This window comes from Hyla sarda, chromosome 5 (assembly GCF_029499605.1).
Source record: "Hyla sarda isolate aHylSar1 chromosome 5, aHylSar1.hap1, whole genome shotgun sequence".
Classification (NCBI taxonomy): Eukaryota; Metazoa; Chordata; class Amphibia; order Anura; family Hylidae; genus Hyla; species Hyla sarda.
In genome coordinates, this window is record NC_079193.1 from 38,411,136 (window position 1) to 38,435,888 (window position 24,753).

The 24,753-nt window shown below is 45.3% G+C and overlaps 1 protein-coding gene across 1 annotated transcript; it reads left to right on the forward strand.

Annotated features, from left to right (window-relative positions):
• MSRB2 (methionine sulfoxide reductase B2) lies at positions 1-23,641 on the forward strand. The gene is made up of 6 exons (XM_056519285.1): positions 1-183; positions 5,862-5,992; positions 12,247-12,353; positions 12,479-12,555; positions 14,256-14,403; positions 22,479-23,641. The coding sequence occupies exons 1-6, from the start codon at positions 38-40 to the stop codon at positions 22,575-22,577; spliced, it is 708 nt and encodes a 235-aa protein (XP_056375260.1). The 5' UTR covers positions 1-37; the 3' UTR covers positions 22,578-23,641.
• The last annotated feature ends 1,112 nt before the right edge of the window (positions 23,642-24,753 follow it).

The window sequence follows — 24,753 nt, forward strand, 5'->3', positions numbered from 1 at the left end:
TGTACTAGCTGGTACTGGCAGTGCGACTTGTACCACCATGAACCAGATTTGCGAGTTACTCAGAGACTTGTCCGGTCTCCATGGAGAGACTAACACCTCATGGCTTGTTTTGGACACGCGCTTTCCTTCTTCTATTGATGAACATCTTGTCTCCCCGGAACGCTTCCTGCAACTTCGAGAAAAGTAATAATCACCTTGAATTTTATTAAAAGACCTCGCCGGTCCTGGGATATTATAAAGTGGTCGGTGTCTAAAGCAATGTTTTCCAACCAGGGTGTCTCCAGCTGTTGCAATACTACAACTCTCAGCATGCCCGGACAGCCTTTGGCTGTCCGGGCATGCTGGGAGTTGTAGTTTTGCAAAGCCATGGTTGGGAAACACTCATCTAAGCAGACCTACTTAATCAAACTGTGTGACTTTTGTGGGGTAGATAATAGAAGGACTCATTTTGTCTCTGAACATTTGATGTTGTATGATTGGTGTTTATCATTACACATTCTTTAGTCTTCTTTAACTTGAGCCACAATAAAACTTTTTATCTCTAAGAACAAATATTGTTCATTCCCTTTACAAGCATAAGGAATAATAACTCTTATCTAATGCCCAGGAATTGATGGTTAAGCAATGACCTAAATGTCCACAATCAGGAGTATACAGCAGACCCAGAGTGCCCCTTATAACCCAGATGAGGTGCTGTGTCAGCACCCATCCCCCGCACGTGTGCATCAACGCCCTACCCCCACCCCCTTTGCTATACAGTTTTCTGATCGGTGTCGTCCTCTTTCCTTTTCTTCTCCATGATGACTTCTTCCAGCCAGAACTTTATCACTTCAACATATCTGAAGGAAAAACTTCTGTATTTGTCCAATGCCCTCCTCGCCTCTACAAAATCTTCCCATCCATAGGCCCCCATACAAAATCTTCCCATCCATAGGCCCCCATACAAAATCTTCCCATCCATAGGCCCCCAAACAAAATCTTCCCATCCATAGGCCCCCATACAAAATCTTCCCATCCATAGGCCCCCATACAAAATCTTACCATCCATAGGCCCCCAAACAAAATCTTCCCATCCATAGGCCCCCAAACAAAATCTTCCCATCCATAGGCCCCCATACAAAATCTTCCCTTCCATATGCCCACAAACAAAATCTTCCCATCCATAGGCCCCCAAACAAAATCTTCCCATCCATAGGCCCCCAAACTGTGAGGATGCCCACTCGGTATCCTACATATGCATAGTAAAAGTGGGTAGAATATTAGTTTCCCCATTAAGTAGGTATATCCCCCCAGTAGGCAAGTAGTTTTTTCCATTAGGTAGGGATGTCCCACAGCAGTTAGTTTCCATATTAGGTAGTCCCCCTATTGGAAGGTATATAGGCAAGTAGATATCCTTAGGTAGGTAGATCAACCCCTCCCAAAATTGGGTTTTAAATCAACTGGTGCCAGAAAGTTAAAGGGGTACTCCGGTGGAAAACTTTTTTTTTTTTTTTAATGAACTGGCACCAGAAAGTTAAACAGATTTGTAAATTACTTCTATTTAAAGAATCTTAATCCTTTTGGTACTTTTTAGAAGCTGTATGCTACAGAGGAAATTCTTTACTTTTTGAATTTCTTTTTAGTCTTGTCCACAGTGCTCTCTGCGGACACCTCTGTCCGTGTTAGGGACTGTCCAAAGTAGCATAGGTTTGCTATGGGGATTTTCTCCTGCTCTGGACAATTCCTGTCAGCAGAGAGCACTGTGGACAAAACAAAAAAGAAATTCAAAACATAAAGATTTTCCTCTGCTAAAAAGTAGTGAAAGGATTAAGATTTTTTTTAATAGAAGTAATTTACAAATCTGTTTAAGGCTGGGTTCACACTACGTTTTCCCCCATACGGGAGCGCATACGGCAGGGGGGAGCTAAAACCTCGTGCTCCCGTATGCCTTCGTATGCGCTCCCGTATGTCATTCATTTCAATGAGCCGGCCGGAGTGAAACGTTCGGTCCGGTCGGCTCATTTTTGCGCCGCATGCGCTTTTACAACCGGACCTAAAACTGTGGTCAACCACGGTTTTAGGTCCGGTTGTAAAAGCGCATACGGCGCAAAAATGAGCCGACCGGACCGAACGTTTCACTCCGGCCGGCTCATTGAAATGAATGACATACGGGAGCGCATACGGTCACATACGGGAGCGCATACAGTGACATACGGGAGCGTGAGGTTTTAGCTCCCCCCTGCCGTATGCGCTCCCGTATGGGAGAAAACTTAGTGTGAACCCACCCTAACTTTCTGGCACCAGTTCATTTAAAAAAAAAATATGGTTTTCCACCGGAGTACCCCTTTAACCTGTTAAGGACCAAGGGCGTAAACTTACGCCCTGAGTCCCGCTCCCGTGATATAACGCGGGGTTACACGGTAGCCCAGCATCATATCACGGCGGGCCCGGCGTCATAGTGAATCCTGGACCCGCCTCTAATAGCGCGCGGCACCGTGAACAGTTATTAATCCTTTAGCCGCGCGCTCAAAGCTGAGCCGCGCGGCTAAAAACGAAAGTGAAAGTTGCCAGTTAGCTCAGGGAGCTGTTCGGGATCGCCGCAGTATAATCGTGTCATCCCAAACAGCTGTAGCACAGGAGGAAGGTCTCGTATCTTCCTTCCTGCAGTCCGATCGCCGATTGAATGCTTCAAGCCTGAGATCCAGGCTTGAGCAATCAATCGCCAAAAACAATGATCAATGCATCTCTATGGAGATGCATTGAACACTGTTAAAGGTCAGTAAATGCAATGTTATAGACCCTTATGGGAGCTATAATATTGCATAAACCCTTTCAATTATCCTTTCCCCTAATAAAAGTTTGAATCACCCGGCATTTCCAAGAATAAAAAAAAACTGTGTAAATAAAAATAAACATATGTGGTATTGCCGCGTGCGGAAATGTCCGAATTATAAAAATATACCGCTTTTTAAACCGCACATTCAATGGCGTACGCGCAAAAAAATTCCAATGTCCAAAATAGCGTATTTTTGGTCACTTTTTATATCATGAAAAGATGAATAAAAAGCGATCAAAAAGTCCAATTAATGCGAAAATGGTACAGACAAAAACTTCAGATCACGGCGCAAAAAATTAGCCCTCATAGCCCCCAGAACATGGAAATATAAAAAAGTTATAGGGCTCAGAAAATGACAATTTTAAACATATACATTTTCCTGCATGTATTTATGATTTTTTCAGTAATAATACAAAATCCAACCTATATAAGTAGGGTATTATTTTAACCGTATGGACCTAGAGAATAAAGATAAGGTGTCATTTTTAACGAAAAATGTACTACGTAGAAACGGAAGCCCCCAAAAGTTACATAATGGCTGTATTTTTTCAATTTTGTCGCACAATGATTTTTTTCCCGTTTCGCTGTAGATTTTTGGGCAAAATGACTGACGTCATTACAAAGTAGAATTGGTGGCGCAAAAAATAAGCCATAATACAGATTTTTAGGTGCAAAATTGAAAGAGTTATGATTTTTTAAAGGTAAGGAGGAAAAAACGAAAGTGCAAAAAATGAAAAACGCCTGGTCCTTAAGCGGTTAAAGAGATCTATAAATTACTTTTATATAAAAATCTTAATCCTTCCAGTACTTATCAGCTGCTGTATGTTGTAGAGAAAGTTATTTTCTTTTTGAATTTCTTTTCTGTCTGACCACAGTGCTCTCTGCTGACACCTCTGTCCATATCAGGAACTGTCCAGAGCAGGATAGGTTTGCTATGGGGATTTGCTTCTGCTCTGGACAGTTCCTGACATGGACAGAGGGGTCAGCAGAGAGCACTGTGGTCAGACAGAAAATAAATTCAATAAGAAAGAACTTCATGTGGAGCATACAGCAGCTGAGAAGTACTGGAAGGATTAAAATTTTTAAACAGAAGTAATTTACAAATCTGTATAACTTTCTGGCACCATTTGATTTAAAAAAAAAAATTTCCTTCGGAGTACCCCTTTAACCATAGTTTGTAGGTGGTTTGATAATAATGCTGTTAAAGGGGTATTCCACGATTTTGTTTTATTTGACTATGCTACAGGGGCTGTAAAGTTAGTGTAGTTCATAATATAGTGTCTGTACCTGTGTGTGACGGTTTTCTCGCAATTCTTTTGTGATTTTCCCCCCAATATTTATTTTTAACAGCATTCAAAATTACTCAGGTCTCGAGTTTTCCCAGGTTGCAGTGTGTTGAGACTAGACTTCACTAGTCAGGTTGGCAAAGGGAGCCTGTCCGCTTCAATGGGTGGAACGACCGCTGGGTGGGAGAGAAATCATTTTTCAACAGCTGTATGCACCCTTGTTAGAAAACACTGGTGTTTTGAATGGAATGCAGCTCGTTTGTGTTTCAATGGGTGGGGTGGCTGATGTGGGATGTGTAGTTTGAGAACGAAATTCAACAGGAAATACCCAATTCACAAAAAGATAGGCACAGCATTATGGTTTTCTCACAACACCTCCATTTAGCCCCAAGACAAGCGCAGATCCTTCCCAAGCATGTCCATTACTGTCTGGCAGGTACATACTAAAATCACCTTGTGGTGGAGAACCCCTTTAGTGACAAAGAATTAGATATAGAGGATCATGTGTCTCTGTTCCTGATCGTTAGATTGTAAGCTCCATTGACAAAATCCATAGGAGGGTCTAGTATGCAGCACTGGGGTCCTGGGTTCAAATCCCACTAAGAACAACATCTGTACATACAAGGGCAAAATAAGTAGCCTGTCAAATGCAGGGTACATAATAAGTCATATATCAGTAATGCCACTGTATTCCTCCAAACCCCCCTCATTAGTATTATCATCATTATTATTATTATAAATATTATTATATCAGTAATGCCACTGTATTCCTCCAAACCCCCCTCATTAGTATTATTATTATAAATATTATTATATCAGTAAGGCTTCTTTCACACTGCCATTAGTTCAAGGTAGAGTGACGGCCGTCGGGGAGTCGGGCAGAATAGTGGGAGAAAAATTACTGCTTGTGCCGTCTTTTTCTCCTGCTTTTTATAATGGCATCGGTAGCCCCCATAATAGTAAATGGGAGCCGCCGGGACCCAATGTTGCCCGTTGCTCCCCATTATGAGAAGAAGAAAAAAAGACTTTGACATCCGTTTTCGACGGGGAGCAGCAGCAGTGTGAAAGGGGCCTAATGCAACTATGTTCCCTTCTCCCTTAATATTATTATAATATCAGTAATGCCACTGTACCTCCCTCCATATTAATATTATTTCTATTATTATTAGAGATGAGCGAACTTACAGTAAATTCGATTCGTCACGAACTTCTCAGCTCAGCGTTTGCTGACTTTTCCTGCATAAATTAGTTCAGCTTTCCGGTGCTCCGGTGGGCTGGAAAAGGCGGATACAGTCCTAGGAAAGAGTCTCCTAGGACTGTATCCACCTTTTCCAGCCCATGGGAGCACCGGAAAGCTGAACTCATTTATGCAGGAAAAGTCAGCAACCGCCGAGCCGAGAAGTTCGCGACGAATCGAAATTACTGTAAGTTCGCTCATCTCTAATTATTATTATTATTATAAATATTTGTATTATTATCATATCATAGACATGCTACTCTCCCACACTGCTCAATGGTGATACTATTACTCTCAGTTACATGATCCCCTTATGTACATAGACTGTAGAGGAATTCAGAAAGGGGATCCTCTGTGCCCTTTAACCCACTAATTCCCCACTGGTTTGCTGTGTGCATGACATCAGAGGGGGGAGTGACAGGAGCACAGAGGCACTGCAGAGCTCACACATCTGATCTGCAGGGTGAGCCTGGCACTGCAGCACTGTGTATGCTTCTAACTCAGCTCTGCTGTTTCTCTGCAGCCTTTATATTGAATCCTACAACATGGCCAGACTACTGAGAAGCTTTGGTATCCTTGTGATGAGGCAAAGGAGACTGTCACCTGTCACCCACACATGGAGTAAGGCAAGGAGGTTGCAGCATTCAGAAGCTGGTAAGATGCAAGCTCTTGCATGTTTGTTGTTATTGTGTTTATATATATATATATATATATATATATATATATATATATATATATATATATCTTGCACTGAGCATTTCTGCAATCCAGTCATCTTCCCAAGTGCATTCATTGTTACATGATGTGCCCTTTAATTTAATGTAGCAACTCCTGAGCGTTTGTTACTTAAGGTTCTGATGTTTTCCAAATATTGCACACATTGTAACGAGTCAATGTTATTGTTGCAAAAACATCCTTCCTAGATAGTTTTAGGCTGAGCTGAACCGTATATCCATAGACATACATTAGCTGGAAATTTCCACTGTCTTTTGCACCATCTGTGGTCATTTCCAGGGAATTACATCCAGAAGGTTAATTAACCCAAAAGCCCTGTGTTTTTTTTTTTTTAATAGGAAACGTCATGGCTGAAGAGTTATCTCCTGTATTTAGAGTGCTGGGCGTCAATACCAAGAGATATAACTGATATTAGCATATATTGATTATATGGATTTACTAATAAGAGGTCTTCACATCTGCTAAGGGTATTAATGATGTTACTTGGATACATAGGAAATGATATATCAGTTCCACAGTATTCGGGGAATGTGTAATTTAAATGGGGACAATTCTGTAAATGCATATTGACCATTTAGGCAATTGGACACTGGCAATGGTCCAAAGTCCATAGCGCTCTGCCTATATCAGTGTTTTTAAACCAGGGCACCTCCAGCTGTTGCAAAATTACAACTCCCAGCATGCCCGGACCGCCTTTGGCGGTCCGGGCATGCTGGGAGTTGTAATTTTGCTACAGCTGGAGACAGCATGGCTGGGAAACACTTCTATACACTGCACCATATGTCTCATTTATTCCTTATACAGAGCTCCGAATCCCCTTATTACCCAGATAACTCTCATACTAAATAAGACACATACATATGCACATGTATAATGCTCCCATATAATAGTCTATATTGATTTAATTATATTCTATTTAATTTCTCTGTATGAAATGTGTATCTTGAGCTTATTTTTTTTTGCTGATACAGAGTTCCAAATCCCTGCATAATCATAGAGATAAATGATGGGATTCTCACTGCCTGCAGTCGCCACTAGAGGGAGCTTAGAAGCTTACTGCATACTGGGAGTTGTAGTTTTGCAACAACTGCAGGCACCATAGTTGGGAAACGTTTCTGTACACTGCATCATATATCTCATTTATTCCTTAAACAGAGCTCTGAATCCCATTATTATCCAGGAACCCCGATAACTCTCATATTAAATAACACACACACACACATGCACATGTATAATGCTCCCATATAATAGTAGAGATAAATGATGGGATTCTCACTGCCTGCAGTCGCCACTAGAGGGAGCTTAGAAGCTTACTGCATACTGGGAGTTGTAGATTTGCAACAGCTGGAGGCACCATGGTTGGGAAACGTTTCTATACACTGCACCATATGTCTCATTTATTCCTTAAACAGAGCTCTGAATCCCCTTATTACTAAAGAACCCCCGATAACTCTCATATTAAATAAGACACACACATATGCACATGTATAATGCTCCCATATAATAGTCTATATTGATTTCATTAATTTCTATTTAATTTCTATTTATGAAACGTGTATCTTGAGATTAGTTTTTTGCTGATACAGAGTTCCAAATCCCTGCATAATCGTAGAGATAAATGATGGGATTCTCACTGCCTGCAGTCGCCACTAGAGGGAGCTTAGAAGCTTACTGCATACTACATATATATTAAACTATATAATAAAACAGTAAAGGGGGAGGTAATGACAATCATCTATGCAGAGGATTTGAAGCTCTGTATTAGGAATAAAATGGCTTTGGCTATCATAAATGTATACTAAAGGGGTTATTTAAAAAATTAGAGAGGATCACCTGACTGCCGTATTTGGAGTCGGGAAGGAATTTTTACCTCTAGTATGAGGGTTTTTTCCTTCCTCTGGATCAACTCAGTAGGGACTCATTAGGGTTATAGGTTGACCTTGGTGGACTCTGGTCTTTTTTCAACCTTATGAACTATGTTACTATGTTACCTATTTATAGGAAAGGGGATAAGTATCTGATGTGGGTCTTACTGCTGGGACCCTTTATCATCGAGAGAATGGGGCAGCAGTACGTGTGCTCAACTATCTGTGGCAGTCATATAGCGAGTAGATCGGGCATATGTGCCGCCACTTCCTTCACTTGGGGGACAAGCGACCCCTGTTCTCATGATCGTATGAGTCCCAGTGGTTGCACAGGTGTGGTGTTTACCAGCCAGGGTGCCTCCAGCTGTTGCAAAACTACAACTACCATCATCTCCCAGTTTTGCATCAGGTGGAGGCACAAGCTGGAAACAATGGGATAAGAAATAAGTTTTATTCTTGGAATAACTAAGAAATGATTCAGTATAAATCAACCTGGTATACAAAAAAAGTGGAAACTATATAAAGGGAATCCGATACAAAGACTGTAAGGGTCAGTTCACACTATGGATTTCAGCAAGGAATCCCTCTGTTGATCAGCATTCTTTCTTCTTCATGGTTAATGGAGCAGAAATAATGCTGAATCCGCAGAATTTGCTGTGGAAATAAGCACCGAAATTCAAAGTCCCTTTGACTTACGGGTTTACTATCGGATTCCAATGGAAAATTGAACACAGAAATTCCACTGTATTGAACACGGCAGAGGAGAACACATTGCAGTCCATAGGAATGGGATGTAAGACAGAATCTGCACAGATATTCCTCATATATTCCACCTTAAATTTCTGTAGTGTGAATGAGCCCTATAGATAATGGGGCATTAAGACACATAGAGGGAATTTATCAATTTGGGTGAAGTGATTTTCTACATGCTTTAAATAATGCCTACAGGGTTATTGTAGGTCAAAGGCTTTCTTCAAAAGATAACATATCTTCTTATGTGGCACAGGGGCCTTTAGATCTGCTCAGGTATACCTTACTACCTACCTACCCACATAGTTACCTGGCTACCTACCTACATTGCTGCCTACCTGGCTACCTACCTACATCGCTTCCTGCCTGGCTACCTATCTACTTATTTACCTTCCTACCTACTTATTTACCTACCAACCTAGAGAGATAATTATCTAAGAGAAAACAAAATCTCTCTTCAGCACACAATAGATTAAGAAAATGGGGGTTTTATCCCATAGCAAAAAAAAAAAAAAAACTGGTCTTTCAACCTGGTCTTCCTATAGCTGCGCCAACCCTAGCATCTGGGTGCACCAACCATAAGACACATTTTACAGAGGGATGCGCTATTTTTCTTTGGAAGTTAGATACCTACTTACCTATCTACATAGCTACTTTCCTAGCTTCCTGGCTACCTACCTACCAATAATGAACATTACCTACTTCATTAACTGTTATGAAAAATAGTATAGTGAAGTCTGTGAGCTGCCAACAGGGGGCGTTGGAGTGACCTTATGTGACTGTACCAGGAGACCTTTGCCCTATGCTCAGTAGTAAATATTATAATATTATAGTAATTTCTTAAATGACCTTTATAGCTCCCGTGTTCTATTTATACCTGGATGTCAGTCGTCTGTTTCATAATTTGTTATGACAGTTTATGTGGGTTATATATAACCATGAACTGGGGACTGTGGTGTCTGATAATGTTATCTGTGTCCTTGCTGTAATGATACAGACACAAAGCTGAAGGGCCTCAACAAGACGTGACCTGAACTGACTTCTACCATAACTCTGTCGAGAATATCAGCATTCTTCACTCCAGTCACATGACACGTGTTAGGCTGAATTCACACTGTATTTGTATATGTGCTGAGAAACCTTATAACACATATGTAGAACATATTCTCAGACCACATTGACCAGACGGAGGCCTCCATTGGGCTGGTATATATTTATAACTTGACATTTATTCATGCAAAGCTCTGCTCATTCGGGGCTAAGTGTGCGCGCTGGGACATATGCATACATCCTAGCGATCTCCGCCACTGCCACGGGCAGTGCAGGAGATCGTCGGCAGGACCCGGCTGTCAATCACAGCAGGAGTCCCGCCGCAGCTGCCAGGGTCGCGATCTTGCCGGTCCCGGCTGGGAGCTTTATATCACTGTCTATGTGTTTCCCAACCAGGGTGCCTCCAACTGTTGCAAGACTACAACTCCCAGCATGCCCGGACAGCCAACGGCTGTCCAGGCATGCTGGGAGTTGTAGTTTTGCAACAGCTGGGGGCACCCTGGTTGGGAAATAATGGTTTATGTAGAGGACAGGAGCTTCTTCAGGGTCCTATACAGTACACCCAGTGTCCTAAATGGAGCCGCCCTTACTTGGTGTCCAAAGGAGCAGCTAACCCTGGCACAGGTAAGGAGTAGTACAGAACTTGTAGTTCCTCCCTGTACTGTAGGGGGCGCTACCAGACAGCCAGTCAGTGCATGCACTTCAGTAATAGAGGTGATTTACCAGTAAAATGCCCATTCTGATTGGTCAGTTGCTTCAGTTGTGACACGTTTCACAGATCTGGACTGTCTGTAGCATTGTATGTTGAGTCTGGTTTCAAGTTACAATGGTCCAGAAAAAAACATTGTATGTTCAAACTATTGTATGTTGAGGCCATTGTAAGTTGAGGGATCACTGTATAGCGATCCCTGGTGACTAGAGATGAGCGAAGTTACAGTAATTCGATTCGTCACAAACCTCACGGCTCGGCAGTTGCTGACTTTATCCTGCATAAATTAGTTCAGCTTTTAGGTGCTCTGGTGGGCTGGAAAAGGTGGATACAGTCCTAGGAGACTCGAATTACTGCAACTTCGCTCATCTCTACTGGTGACCATTCCTCTGTGTCACTGTCCCACATTATTGATGGTGCACATATCGGGGAGCCTATGGAAGGAAGTGTGGAGCGAGGAGCAGGCCCCCCTGAGCACAGTCTCCTAACCAAAGGTACTGCGCCAATGTTTCATGGCTCCTCTGATTCCTGCCATCCACCCTCTGTGCACTCATCCCTGTAGGTTGGAGGTTGAACAGGTTGGTAGAATTATTCCAAAGTACATAACATTACATTTTTGTGGTCTGTGCCAAGAGGTTGCACATTACATGGATAATCTCCATAATAATAATGATACAAGGGGGAACACTTCTTGCTGTAAAGTGAGTCAGATCCAGGACACTGACTTTGTCCCCAATTACTATTCCTGTTTATACTATCCTGATATCCTGTATTTCTATACAGACACTCTATTAGGCTCTGTTCACATTGATATTGAATCCCCATAACAATGACAGCCACAGAGTCCCCATAACAGTGACAACCAAAGTGTTACAATAACAGTGACAGCCACAGTGTTTTGATATCAATATCAGCAACAGTGTCTTCATAATATTGACAGCCGCAGTATACCCATAACAATAAAAACCTCTGTGTCTCCCTAACAATCACAGCCAGTGTCCCCATAACAGTGCTAGATACCGTTTCCCCATAAGAGTGACAGCCACAGTGTCCCCATAAGAGTGACTGCCACATTGTCTCCCTAATAATGACAGCTACAGTGTCTCCCTATTAATAAAAGCCAGTGTCCCCATAACAGTAGACAGGAAAACAGGAAAAAAGGACCCAATAAGGCGCTGCTGCTCCCGACCAAAAACAGGCAGTACAAGGTAGTAGACGGAAAGTGCCAAAAAGCACTGTATTTATTTCATCCAATAACGTGTTTCGGAGGGTATCTCCTCCCTCATCAGATTGATTGGCATGATGCCAATCTGATGGAGGAGGAGATTCCAGGAGGAGATACCCTCCGAAACGCGTTATTGGATGAAATAAATACAGTTCTTTTTGGCAATTTCCGTCTACTACCTTGTACTGCCTGTTTTTGGTCGGGAGCAGCAGCGCCTTATTGGGTCCTTTTTTCCTGTTTTCCTGTCTACTTATTTATGGGAGAAGACTCCTTCCTCCCCTATCCGGACCTCGGGCTTGCAGCTTGCCTTCACCCACCATCTCAACTTGAGTAACCCCTAAAGTGTTTATATGCTTATTTCTTCTAACATCTGGTGAGCGAACACTCTATAGAGCCTACGCCCCTAGAGTCCTGTTTTGGACTGCTGGTGTCAATGATAATACACGAGGCGCTGTCCTCTGTCTCCCTGTTTTTTCTCTCTTTGCATATAGGTCCCCATAACAGTGACAGCGACAGATCTAACTTATGATTATCTGACGCAGAGATTTCCTATTTTCTTCTTCTTGTTTTGAAGGCTTAGGGTCACTGACAAGATACGACGAGTCTGTTGTCTCCACTGACTGGCAAGAGAAGCTCACCCCCGAGGAGTACTATGTGACCAGGGAGAAGGGCACAGAACTGGTGAGCACTACACATCACTTTGGGGCATTACTCCTGCCACACTGCCATGGAAGAATTCATAGACTTATAATTGAGATATCATATATATTATGTTATATTGTAATCATGTCATGTCGTCTGCTTAGCCTTTCAGTGGCATCTACCTTAACCACACAGAAGAAGGAATGTATCACTGCGTGTGCTGTAACACCCCATTGTTCAGGTAACATTGTCTCCAGGTGTCCATTGTTACTTGCTGCCCGGCAATATGGCTCTGCTACTGTGATTGCATTTTACAAAGACTTGTACATATCAAAGAGGCAGAAAATGGGGCCCTGGGGGAGGGAAGCCCAGCCCTTATTAGTCCAACCCTTTTGATATGTAATGATGAGAACCTGTACTGTGCCCTTTCCAAAAGAACTGCATTGTTAGCAAGGGAGTGGTGAATTGGGTCATGGAGAGGGGAAAGAACGTTAGGCCCTTCCGTATTGGGGGGCAAATCCTAATACACCACTGGCCTACAAACATCCTTGGACAGCACATCCCTCACGCGTGTAAAGCAGTCACACACATACGATAGATGTTCAATCGGCCAATAGCTTTCTCTCCCAATCCCCCATGCATTTGAGCACTCGCCCTGGCAGGATGGTCATGTTTATTTCAAATTCAACAAGTCCAATCCTTCACTTCCCCCCGACTTCATTTGCCTGGGGAAAGTCAGGAGGCCTCCATACACATTAGATGGAATTTCTGCGTACACAAACCGTTCACTTCTCATCCTGTGCTCGAACCTTCGCCCTCTTGTTAACGTTTACAGCCCTGTAAATATTGAACAAAACGTTGTCTTATATAGGCCAGGAATACCAGATAAATATTAGACCCTCACATCGGGAGAGGTATAACGGTGACCATATGGGCCATTAGCCAGCTCTTCAAGAAACAGATAAAGAAACAACAGATTTAATGGAAGGAAGAAACTTAAAGGGGTACTCTCTCCCCAGACATGTTATCCCCTATCCTTTGGATAGGGAGAAAGATGTTTGATTACAGAGGGTCTCCACTCCACTCCATGCCAGATGACAGGCGACAGCAGCAGTCACGCCCCTCCCATAGACATGAATGGAGGGGGCGTGATGGCTGTGGTGACGAACACGGAAGCTCCCAAGCCGGTGTTCTGAACATAAATATTCAGAATGCTGGGGGGCGTCCCAGTGGCCCAGAACCCCTGCATTCAGATATTCTATCCCCTATCCCCATATGTGTGAATTTACCCCCCTGACAGGTGAGTGTTACAGGAAGCTCTTTTACAGGTGATTCCTTGTGTGTTAAACTTAATTGTACCAAATATCCAGACTAACCCTATTGAAAAATGTTAGTTATTTTTTTTTATAGGAAATAAATATATACATAAATATATATATATATATATATATATATATATATATATATATATATATATATATATATTTATTTCAACAACAAGGTGATCTGCTTATATTAATGAGTAATTTCAACAAATTTTTGTAATGTGTGTTTCCTATGCCACTCTTTTTATGGATTTGCGCCTTTTTAAAGGGTTTGCGACAAATTTTGCGCCTTTTAAAAAAGTCGCATTTTCATAAATTCCACTGTAAAAATCCGCCTGAAAACACACATACTGCCACCAAGGAAAGGAATGTGCGTAAATGAAAAGGCCCAACAAAAGGCGCAAAAAACGCACTGCACCAAATTTTTGTGCCAAATTAACCCCAGAAAACAAGGGTGACATGCTTCATAAATACCCCCCCCCCCCCATTGTCTTCTGTGACTTTTATATTCATCACATTGAAAATATCTGAAGTGGTCAGATGGATTCACTAGTCGAAACACTGGTTTAATAGAACACGCCATTTAAAGACTCTGCATGTTTTTTCTCATTTGTAGCTCAGAGACAAAATATAATTCGGGAACAGGTTGGCCCTCCTTCTGGGAAGCTTATGGCACCGTTGGGAATGACGAAAGCAACACCAATGTAATACGGAGGCCGGATAACTCCTTAGGATGGGCAGGAACAGAAGTCATTTGCAAAGAGGTAAATCTATAGCTATAGGAAGGTCACTGACCATGGTGATAACTAGGGTGGGGCTGAAAATTTTTATCATAAAGTGCTGATAACTTTTAACCCCTTAAAGTGTACCTGTCGTTAGCAAAAACCTTTTATATAATGTAGATAATAACAATATATGTATACTTGTAATATACATTGGTTACAAAATGTGTATATTTTTGGGTGGCAAAATGCTGTCCCTGCAGCTATTGTCTGTGTGTGTCTCTATGAGGAGTCCAAATACAGGAAGTGAGGGCAGAACAAGCAGGGCTCTGTGCAGGCTTCTGGCTTATCAATCATTCTGCTGTGTGAGCCAGGAACATGTCATAGAGCCTCAGTGTACAGAGCCCTGCTTGTCCTCAGTATACAGAGCCAAGCTTTTCCTCAGTGTAAAGAGCCCTGCTTGTCCTCAGTGTACAGAGCCCTGCTTGTCCTCAGTGTACAGAGCCCTGCTTGTCCTCAGTATACAGAGCCCTGCTTGTCCTCAATGTACAGAACCCTGCATGTCCTCAGTGTACAGAACCCTGCATGTCCTCAGTGTACAGAGCCCTGCTTGTCCTCAGGTACAGAGCCCTGCTTGTCCTCAGTGGACAGAGCCCTGCTTGTCCTCAGTGGACAGAGCCCTGCTTGTCCTCAGTGGACAGAGCCCTGCTTGTCCTCAGTGGACAGAGCCCTGCTTGTCCTCAGTGTACAGAGCCCTGCTTGTCCTCAGTGGACAGAGTCCTTCTTGTCCTCAGTGTACAGAGCCCTGCATGTCCTCAGTTTACAGAACCCTGCTTGTCCTCAGTGTACAGAGCCCTGCTTATCCTCAGTGTACAGAGCCCTGCTTGTCCTCAGTGCACAGAGCCCTGCTTGTCCTCAATGTACAGAGCCCTTCATGTCCTCAGTGTACAGAGCCCTGCTTGTCCTCAGTGTACAGAACCCTGCCTGTCCTCAGTGCACAGAGCCCTGCAATTCCTCAGTGGACAGAGCCCTGATTGTCCTCACTGCACAGAGCCCTGCTTGTCCTCAGTGTACAGAGCCTTGCTTGTCCTCAGTGTACAGAGCCCTGCTTATCCTCAGTATACAGAGCCCTGCTTGTCCTCAGTGTACATAGCCCTGCTTGTCCTCAGTGTACAGAGCCCTGCTTGTCCTCAGTGTACAGAGCCTTGCTTGTCCTCGGTATGCAGAGCATTGCTTGTCCTCAATGTACAGAACCCTGCATGTCCTCAGTGTACAGAGCCCTGCTTGTCCTCAGTGTACAGAGCCCTGCTTGTCCTCAGGTACAGAGCCCTGCTTGTCCTCAGTGTACAGAGCCCTGCTTGTCCTCAGTGGACAGAGCCCTGCTTGTCCTCAATGTACAGAGCCCTGCATGTCCTCAGTGTACAGAACCCTGCTTGTCCTCAGTGTACAAAGCCCTGCTTATCCTCGGTGTAAAGAGCCCTGCTTGTCCTCAGTGCACAGAGCCCTGCTTGTCCCCAGTGTACAGAGCCCTGCATGTCCTCAGTGTACAGAGCCCTGCTTATCCTCAGTGTACAGAGCCCTGCTTGTCCTCAGTGCACAGAGCCCTGCTTGTCCTCAATGTACAGAGCCCTTCATGTCCTCAGTGTACAGAACCCTGCCTGTCCTCAGTGCACAGAGCCCTGCAATTCCTCAGTGGACAGAGCCCTGATTGTCCTCACTGCACAGAGCCCTGCTTGTCCTCAGTGTACAGAGCCTTGCTTGTCCTCAGTGTACAGAGCCCTGCTTGTCCTCAGTATACAGAGCCCTGCTTGTCCTCAGTGTACATAGCCCTGCTTGTCCTCAGTGTACAGAGCCCTGCTTGTCCTCAGTGTACATAGCCCTGCTTGTCCTCACTGCACAGAGCCCTGCTTGTCCTCAGTGTACAGAGCCTTGCTTGTCCTCAGTGTACAGAGCCCTGCTTATCCTCAGTATACAGAGCCCTGCTTGTCCTCAGTGTACATAGCCCTGCTTGTCCTCAGTGTACAGAGCCCTGCTTGTCCTCAGTGTACAGAGCCTTGCTTGTCCTCGGTATGCAGAGCATTGCTTGTCCTCAATGTACAGAACCCTGCATGTCCTCAGTGTACAGAGCCCTGCTTGTCCTCAGTTTACAGAGCCCTGCTTGTCCTCAGGTACAGAGCCCTGCTTGTCCTCAGTGTACAGAGCCCTGCTTGTCCTCAGTGGACAGAGCCCTGCTTGTCCTCAATGTACAGAGCCCTGCATGTCCTCAGTGTACAGAACCCTGCTTGTCCTCAGTGTACAAAGCCCTGCTTATCCTCGGTGTAAAGAGCCCTGCTTGTCCTCAGTGCACAGAGCCCTGCTTGTCCCCAGTGTACAGAGCCCTGCATGTCCTCAGTGTACAGAGCCCTGCTTATCCTCAGTGTACAGAGCCCTGCTTGTCCTCAGTGCACAGAGCCCTGCTTGTCCTCAATGTACAGAGCCCTTCATGTCCTCAGTGTACAGAACCCTGCCTGTCCTCAGTGCACAGAGCCCTGCAATTCCTCAGTGGACAGAGCCCTGATTGTCCTCACTGCACAGAGCCCTGCTTGTCCTCAGTGTACAGAGCCTTGCTTGTCCTCAGTGTACAGAGCCCTGCTTGTCCTCAGTATACAGAGCCCTGCTTGTCCTCAGTGTACATAGCCCTGCTTGTCCTCAGTGTACAGAGCCCTGCTTGTCCTCAGTGTACAGAGCCTTGCTTGTCCTCGGTATGCAGAGCATTGCTTGTCCTCAATGTACAGAACCCTGCATGTCCTCAGTGTACAGAGCCCTGCTTGTCCTCAGTTTACAGAGCCCTGCTTGTCCTCAGGTACAGAGCCCTGCTTGTCCTCAGTGTACAGAGCCCTGCTTGTCCTCAGTGGACAGAGCCCTGCTTGTCCTCAATGTACAGAGCCCTGCATGTCCTCAGTGTACAGAACCCTGCTTGTCCTCAGTGTACAAAGCCCTGCTTATCCTCAGTGTAAAGAGCCCTGCTTGTCCTCAGTGCACAGAGCCCTGCTTGTCCTCAGTGTAGAGAGCCCTGCATGTCCTCAGTGTACAGAGCCCTGCTTATCCTCAGTGTACAGAGCCCTGCTTGTCCTCAGTGCACAGAGCCCTGCTTGTCCTCAATGTACAGAGCCCTTCATGTCCTCAGTGTACAGAGCCCTGCTTGTCCTCAGTGTACAGAACCCTGCCTGTCCTCAGTGCACAGAGCCCTGCTTGTCCTCAGGTACAGAGCCCTGCTTGTCCTCAGTGGACAGAGCCCTGCTTGTCCTCAGTGGACAGAGCCCTGCTTGTCCTCAGTGTACAGAGCCCTGCTTAACCTCAGTGTACAGAGCCCTGCTTGTCCTCAGTGGACAGAGCCCTTCTTGTCCTCAGTGTACAGAGCCCTGCATGTCCTCAGTTTACAGAACCCTGCTTGTCCTCAGTGTACAGAGCCCTGCTTATCCTCAGTGTACAAAGCCCTGCTTGTCCTCAGTGCACAGAGCCCTGCTTGTCCTCAATTTACAGAGCCCTTCATGTCCTCAGTGTACAGAGCCCTGCTTGTCCTCAGTGTACAGAACCCTGCCTGTCCTCAGTGCACAGAGCCCTGCTATTCCTCAGTGGACAGAGCCCTGATTGTCCTCACTGTCCAGAGCCCTGCTTGTCCTCAGTGTACAGAGCCCTGCTTGTCCTCAGTATACAGAGCCCTGCTTGTCCTCAGTGTACAGAGCCCTGCTTGTCCTCAGTGTACAGAGCCCTGCTTGTCCTCGGTATGCAGAGCATTGCTTGTCCTCAATGTACAGAACCCTGCATGTCCTCAGTGTACAGAGCTCTGCTTGTCCTCAGTTTACAGAGCCCTGCTTGTCCTCAGGTACAGAGCCCTGCTTGTCCTCAGTGTACAGAGCCCTGCTTGTCCTCAGTGGACAGAGCCCTGCTTGTCCTCAATGTACAGAGCCCTGCATGTCCTCAGTGTACAGAACCCTGCTTGTCCTCAGTGTACAAAGCCCTGCTTATCCTCAGTGTAAAGAGCCCTGCTTGTCCTCAGTGCACAGAGCCCTGCTTGTCCTCAGTGTAGAGAGCCCTGCATGTCCTCAGTGTACAGAGCCCTGCTTATCCTCAGTGTACAGAGCCCTGCTTGTCCTCAGTGCACAGAGCCCTGCTTGTCCTCAATGTACAGAGCCCTTCATGTCCTCAGTGTACAGAGCCCTGCTTGTCCTCAGTGTACAGAACCCTGCCTGTCCTCAGTGCACAGAGCCCTGCTTGTCCTCAGGTACAGAGCCCTGCTTGTCCTCAGTGGACAGAGCCCTGCTTGTCCTCAGTGGACAGAGCCCTGCTTGTCCTCAGTGTACAGAGCCCTGCTTAACCTCAGTGTACAGAGCCCTGCTTGTCCTCAGTGGACAGAGCCCTTCTTGTCCTCAGTGTACAGAGCCCTGCATGTCCTCAGTTTACAGAACCCTGCTTGTCCTCAGTGTACAGAGCCCTGCTTATCCTCAGTGTACAAAGCCCTGCTTGTCCTCAATTTACAGAGCCCTTCATGTCCTCAGTGTACAGAGCCGTGTACAGAGCCCTGCTTGTCCTCAGTGTACAGAACCCTGCCTGTCCTCAGTGCACAGAGCCCTGCTATTCCTCAGTGGACAGAGCCCTGATTGTCCTCACTGCCCAGAGCCCTGCTTGTCCTCAGTGTACAGAGCCCTGCTTGTCCTCAGTATACAGAGCCCTGCTTGTCCTCAGTGTACAGAGCCCTGCTTGTCCTCAGTGTACAGAGCCCTGCTTGTCCTCGGTATGCAGAGCATTGCTTGTCCTCAATGTACAGAACCCTGCATGTCCTCAGTGTACAGAGCCCTGCATGTCCTCAGTGTACAGAGCCCTGCTTATCCTCAGTGTACAGAGCCCTGCTTGTCCTCAGTGCACGGAGCCCTGCTTGTCCTCAATGTACAGAGCCCTTCATATCCTCAGTGTACAGAGCCCTGCTTATCCTCAGTGTACAGAGCCCTGCTTGTCCTCAGTGCACAGAGCCCTGCTTGTCCTCAATGTACAGAGCCCTTCATGTCCTCAGTGTACAGAGCCCTGCTTGTCCTCAGTGTACAGAACCTTGCCTGTCCTCAGTGCACAGAGCCCTGCTATTCCTCAGTGGACAGAGCCCTGCTTGTCTTCACTGCACAGATCCTTGATTGTCCTCACTGCACAGAACCCTGCCTGTCCTCCGTGCACAGAGCTCTGCTTTTCCTCAGTGGACAGAGCCCTGCTTGTCCTCAGCGTACAGAGCCCTGCTTGTCCTCACTGCACAGAGCCTTGCTTGTCCTCACTGCACAGAGCCCTGCTTGTCCTCAGTGTACAGAGCCCTGATTGTCCTCAGTGTACAGAGCCCTGCTTGTCCTCAGTGTACAGAGCCCTGCTTGTCCTCAGTGCACAGAGCCTTGCTTATCCTCACTGCACAGAGCCCTGCTTGTCCTCAGTGTACAGAGCCCTGATTGTCCTCAGTGTACAGAGCCCTGCTTGTCCTCAGTGTACAGAGCCCTGCTTGTCCTCAGTGTACAGAGCCCTGCTTGTCCTCAGTGTACAGAGCCCTGCTTGTCCTCAGTGCACAGAGCCCTGCTTGTCCTCAGTTCACAGAGCCCTGCTTACCCTCTTTGCTCAGAGCCCTGCTTGACCTCAGTGCACAGAGCCCTGCATGTCCTCAGTGCACTGAACCCTGCTTTTCTTCAGTGCACAGAACCCTGCCTGTCCTCAGTGCACAGAGCCTTGCTTGTCCTCAGTGTACAGAGCCCTGCTTGCCCTCACTGCACAGAGCCTTGCTTGTCCTCACTGCACAGAGCCCTGATTGTCCTTAGTGCACAGAGCCCTGCTTGTCCTCAGGGTACAGAGCCCTGCTTTTCCTCAGTGGACAGAGCCCTGCTCGTCCTCACTGCACAGAGCCTTGCTTGTCCTCAGTGTACAGAGCCCTGCTTGTCCTCACTGCATAGAGCCTTGCTTGTCCTCACTGCACAGAGCCCTGCTTGTCCTCAGTTTACAGAGCCTTGCTTGTCCTCATTGTACAGAGCCCTGCTTATCCTCAGTGTACAGAGCCCTGCTTGTCCTCAGTGTACGGAGCCCTGCTTGTCCTCAGTGTACAGAGCCCGGCTTGTCCTCAGTGCACAGAGCCCTTGTCCTCAGTATACAGAGCCCTTCTTGTCCTCAGTGTACAGAGCCCTGCTTGTCCTCAGTGTACAGAGCCCTGCTTGTCCTCAGTGTACAGAGCCCTGCTTATCCTCTTTGCTCAGAGCCGTGCTTGACCTCAGTGCACAGAGCCCTGTTTGTCCTCAGAGCACAGGGCCCTGCTTATCCTCAGTGTACAAAGCCCTGCTTGTCCTCAGTGCACAGAGCTTTGCTTGTCCTCAGTGCACAGAGCCTTGCTTGTCCTCAGTGTACAGAGCCCTGTTTGTCCTCACTGCACGGAGCCTTGCTTGTCCTCACTGCACAGAGCCTTGCTAGTCCTCAGTTTGCAGAGCCTTGCTTGTCCTCAGTGTACAGAGCCCTGCTTATCCTCAGTGTACAGAGCCCTGCTTGTCCTCAGTGTACAGAGCCCTGCTTGTCCTCAATGTACAGAGCCCGGCTTGTCCTCAGTGCACAGAGCCCTGCATGTCCTCATTGTACAGAGCCCTGCTTGTCCTCAGTGTACAGAGCCCTGCTTGTCCTCAGTGTACAGAGCCCTTCTTGTCCTCAGTGCACAGAGCCCTGCTTGTCCTCAGTGTACAGAGCCCTGCTTGTCCTCAGTGTACAGAGCTCTGCTTGTCCTCAGTGTACAGAGCCCTGCTTGTCCTCAGTGTACAGAGCCCTGCTTGTCCACCCACGCTTCCTGGTCCTTTACAGAGACACAAAGGCAATATCTGTAGGGACAAAAATATACACATTTTTTAACCAATGTATGTTACAAATATACGTATAATGTTCTTTTCTACCTTATGTAAAAAGTGCTCTTTATGGTTAAAATGACCCCTTATATTTATTCTGTAGGTCCATACTATTACGACAATACCCAATTTATATAGGTTTTGTTTTATTTATCTACCTGTAAAAAATTTAAATTTCTTTAGTACGAAAATGAGTATGAAAATTGTCCCCTTCTGACCCCTATAACGCTTTAAGTTTTTTCATATATGAGGCAGTATGAGAGAGATTTTTGCGCACTGAAATTTATTTTTTATCATTACCATTTTTGTTTTAATTGGACTTTTTGATCGCTTTTTACATGTTTGCTTTCTGTTAAATGAAGCAACCAAAAATCAGCAATTCTGGACTTTTTTTAATGTTTACCCTTTTCACCTTACGGTTTTATTAATGTTAGATTTAAGTAGTTTAGACATTTCCGCACACGACAATACCACATATGTTTATATTTATTTCTGTTTACATTATTTTATTTGAAAAATGGGAAATGTTGGTTGATTCAAACTTTTATTAGGGAAGGGGCTTATTTACATTTATTAGTTAGCGTTATGACTGTGCAGACCGTGTCCTCATTGACGGCAATCTGTCACCGCTAGTTCCGCTCGGACATGCGCCGTCTCCATTGATGGCAATGCATATCCCAACAGATTCTGGTAAAAAAATGGACATGTCCAGAATTTCCATTATTCTTGGGGCCTTAGGGTAAGGTCAAACATAGCGCATCCGCAGCGTATTTGATGCTTCAGATGCGCTATCGACCTTCCCCCCCCCCCCCCCCCCTAGAGTGTGCCTCCTACTTTGCCCATGTGTCCTGGTTTTCCTGCTCGTAGCAGCAATACGCCGCTATAAGCAGACACAGACTGAGCTGCGAGTTGCGTGCAGTCATAGCGTACTCACAGACATCGCGGCTGCTTGACCTAGCAGAGGGAGCATTCGCAATGTCTGAGCACACTGCGCAAGCACGCGACTCACAGCTAAGTCTTTGTCTGCTCGTAGCGGCAGATTGCAGCTATGTGCAGACAAACCAGGACTCACGGGCAAAGTAGGAGGCTGACTCTAAGGGGAATTCAGTAGCGCATCCGCAGCGTCAAATACGCTGCCCATGCGCTTTGTTTGACCTGACCCTTAAATAGATTTGTTACTTTCTGTGTTATGAAGTTGACATGCCAACCTATTCTTCTTTCCTTTCTCCTTAGTGTGACGCCCACCTCGGTCACGTGTTTGATGATGGCCCCGAACCTTCCGGTCACAGATTCTGTATCAACAGCGTTGCACTCACCTTCAAACCGAGTTAAATTCCAGTGAAACCTATTGAGGGAAATAAGGGAAATTTCTTTCAAGGGCTTTTCCAGGACTTTAATTTTGATGAACAATATTAGGCTAGCCCCTCGTTTCCCAACCTGTGGCTCTGCAAATGTTGCAAATCTCCATCTCCTATGATGCCTGGACAGCCAGCATGCTGGGAGTTGTAGTTTTGCAACAGCTGGAGAACCAAATGTTGGGAACACTGGGCTAAGCCGTCAATATTTGATTATTGGGGTATGCAACCCCCCCCCCCCAAAAAAAAAAAAAACCCAGACAATCTGGGTTCAGACATTGATGATCTATCCAAAAAATTGGCTGTCAATACTGAAGACCTGGATAATCCCTTAAAAAAAATATATTTTTGTGTAACTTGTCCAGTGTATTTATGGGGAACCCAGAATTTGATGCCATTTTTTTTTACTTTTATTGTCCTGTATCATGTGTCTTGTGCATGGCACATCTCTACATGTGCCAGTTTGTAAACCACATGGGGCGACTTTGCTTAAAATATTACTATATTGTCAGCCAAAATCTGTCTAGTACAGTGATTTCCAACCAGGGTGCCTCCAGGTGTTGCTAAACTAAAACTCTTAGCATGCATACTGGGAGTTGTAGTTTAGCAACAGCTGGAGGCACCCTGGTTGGAAAACACTGGTTTTCTACAATGATAGATGTCAGAGGAAGAATGGGTCAGGCACGTTGGATTTCAGCATGTTCAATCCTCTTTTCTTAGAGCAGTGTTTCCTAACCAGGGTACCCCCAGCTGTTGCAAAACTACAACTCCCACCATGCCCGGAGAACCAAAGGCAAATAAACTATTTTGTTAGTCAGGGAAATTATACCACCAGTGACCATGAATTTTCCTTTGAAGGGAAAACTAAAGTGTTTCTACAGCATGAGGTCCCAATAAAATAGCTCCTTACATCAGTTTCATGTGACTGTATAGATTTTGAATTGAATTAAAGGGGTACTCCGAAATAAATTTTTTTTTAATCAACTGGTGCCAGAAAGTTATGCAGATTTGTAAATTACTTCTATTAACAAAACTTAATCATTCCAGTACTTATCAGCTGCTGTATGCACCAGAGGAAGTTGTGTAGTTCTTATCAGTCTGACCACAGTGCTCTCTGCTACCACCTCTGTCCGTGTCAGGAACTATCCTGAGCAGGAGAGATTTGCTATGGGGATTTGCTCCTCCTCCGGACAGTTCCTGATATGGACAGAGGTGTCAGCAGAGAGCACTGTGGTCAGACTAGAAAGAACTACACAACTTCCTCTGGAGCATACAGCAGTTGATAAGTTATGGAAGGATTAAGATCTTTTAATAGAAGTCATTTACAAATCTGCATAACTTTCTGGCACAAGTTCATTTATAAAAAAAATTCAAAAAATTCAGCCAGAGTAGCCCTTAAAAAGTAGTCCTGGGTTAAAAAAAAAGTGGCTGATCAGCGCCACACATGTCCACAGGTTGTGTGCGGTATTTCAGCTCTGCCTCCTGCACTGCAAAGCTGAGCTGCAATGCCAAACACAACTCAAGCAAAGTAGCCATGTTTATCTAATCCTGTAAAATACCTTGTAGTTAGGTAATATAAATATATATATATTTATGTATATATATTTTTTTGTTTGTTCTTTGGGGTGTTTTATTTTCTCAGCGAAACAATGTCTCCCAATAACTGACTGATATGATTCTCCTAGCTGCCACTTCTCTATATGCCAGTGTTTCCCTACAAGTGGGCCTCCAGCTGTTGCAAAACTACGACTCCCAGCATGCTGGGAGCTATAGTTTTGCAACAGCTGGAGGCACGCTGGCTGGGAAACACTGCTATATGCAAACGTCACTTTGCGTTATGTACAGTCATATATGATTTACATGTGTTTTCTGTTGTAAAGGGTAATATATCTGTCAGCTACGTATTCTTGAGGCGGCTATGCAGCTTATAATTTTCTTAATGACCCCAACTAGAGATGAGCGAACTTACAGTAAATTCGATTCGTCACGAACTTCTCGGCTCGGCAGTTGATGACTTATCCTGCATAAATTAGTTCAGCCTTCAGGTGCTCCGGTGGGCTGGAAAAGGTGGATACATTCCTAGGAAAGAGTCTCCTAGGACTGTATCCACCTTTTCCAACTAATTTATGCAGGAAAAGTCATCAATTACCGAG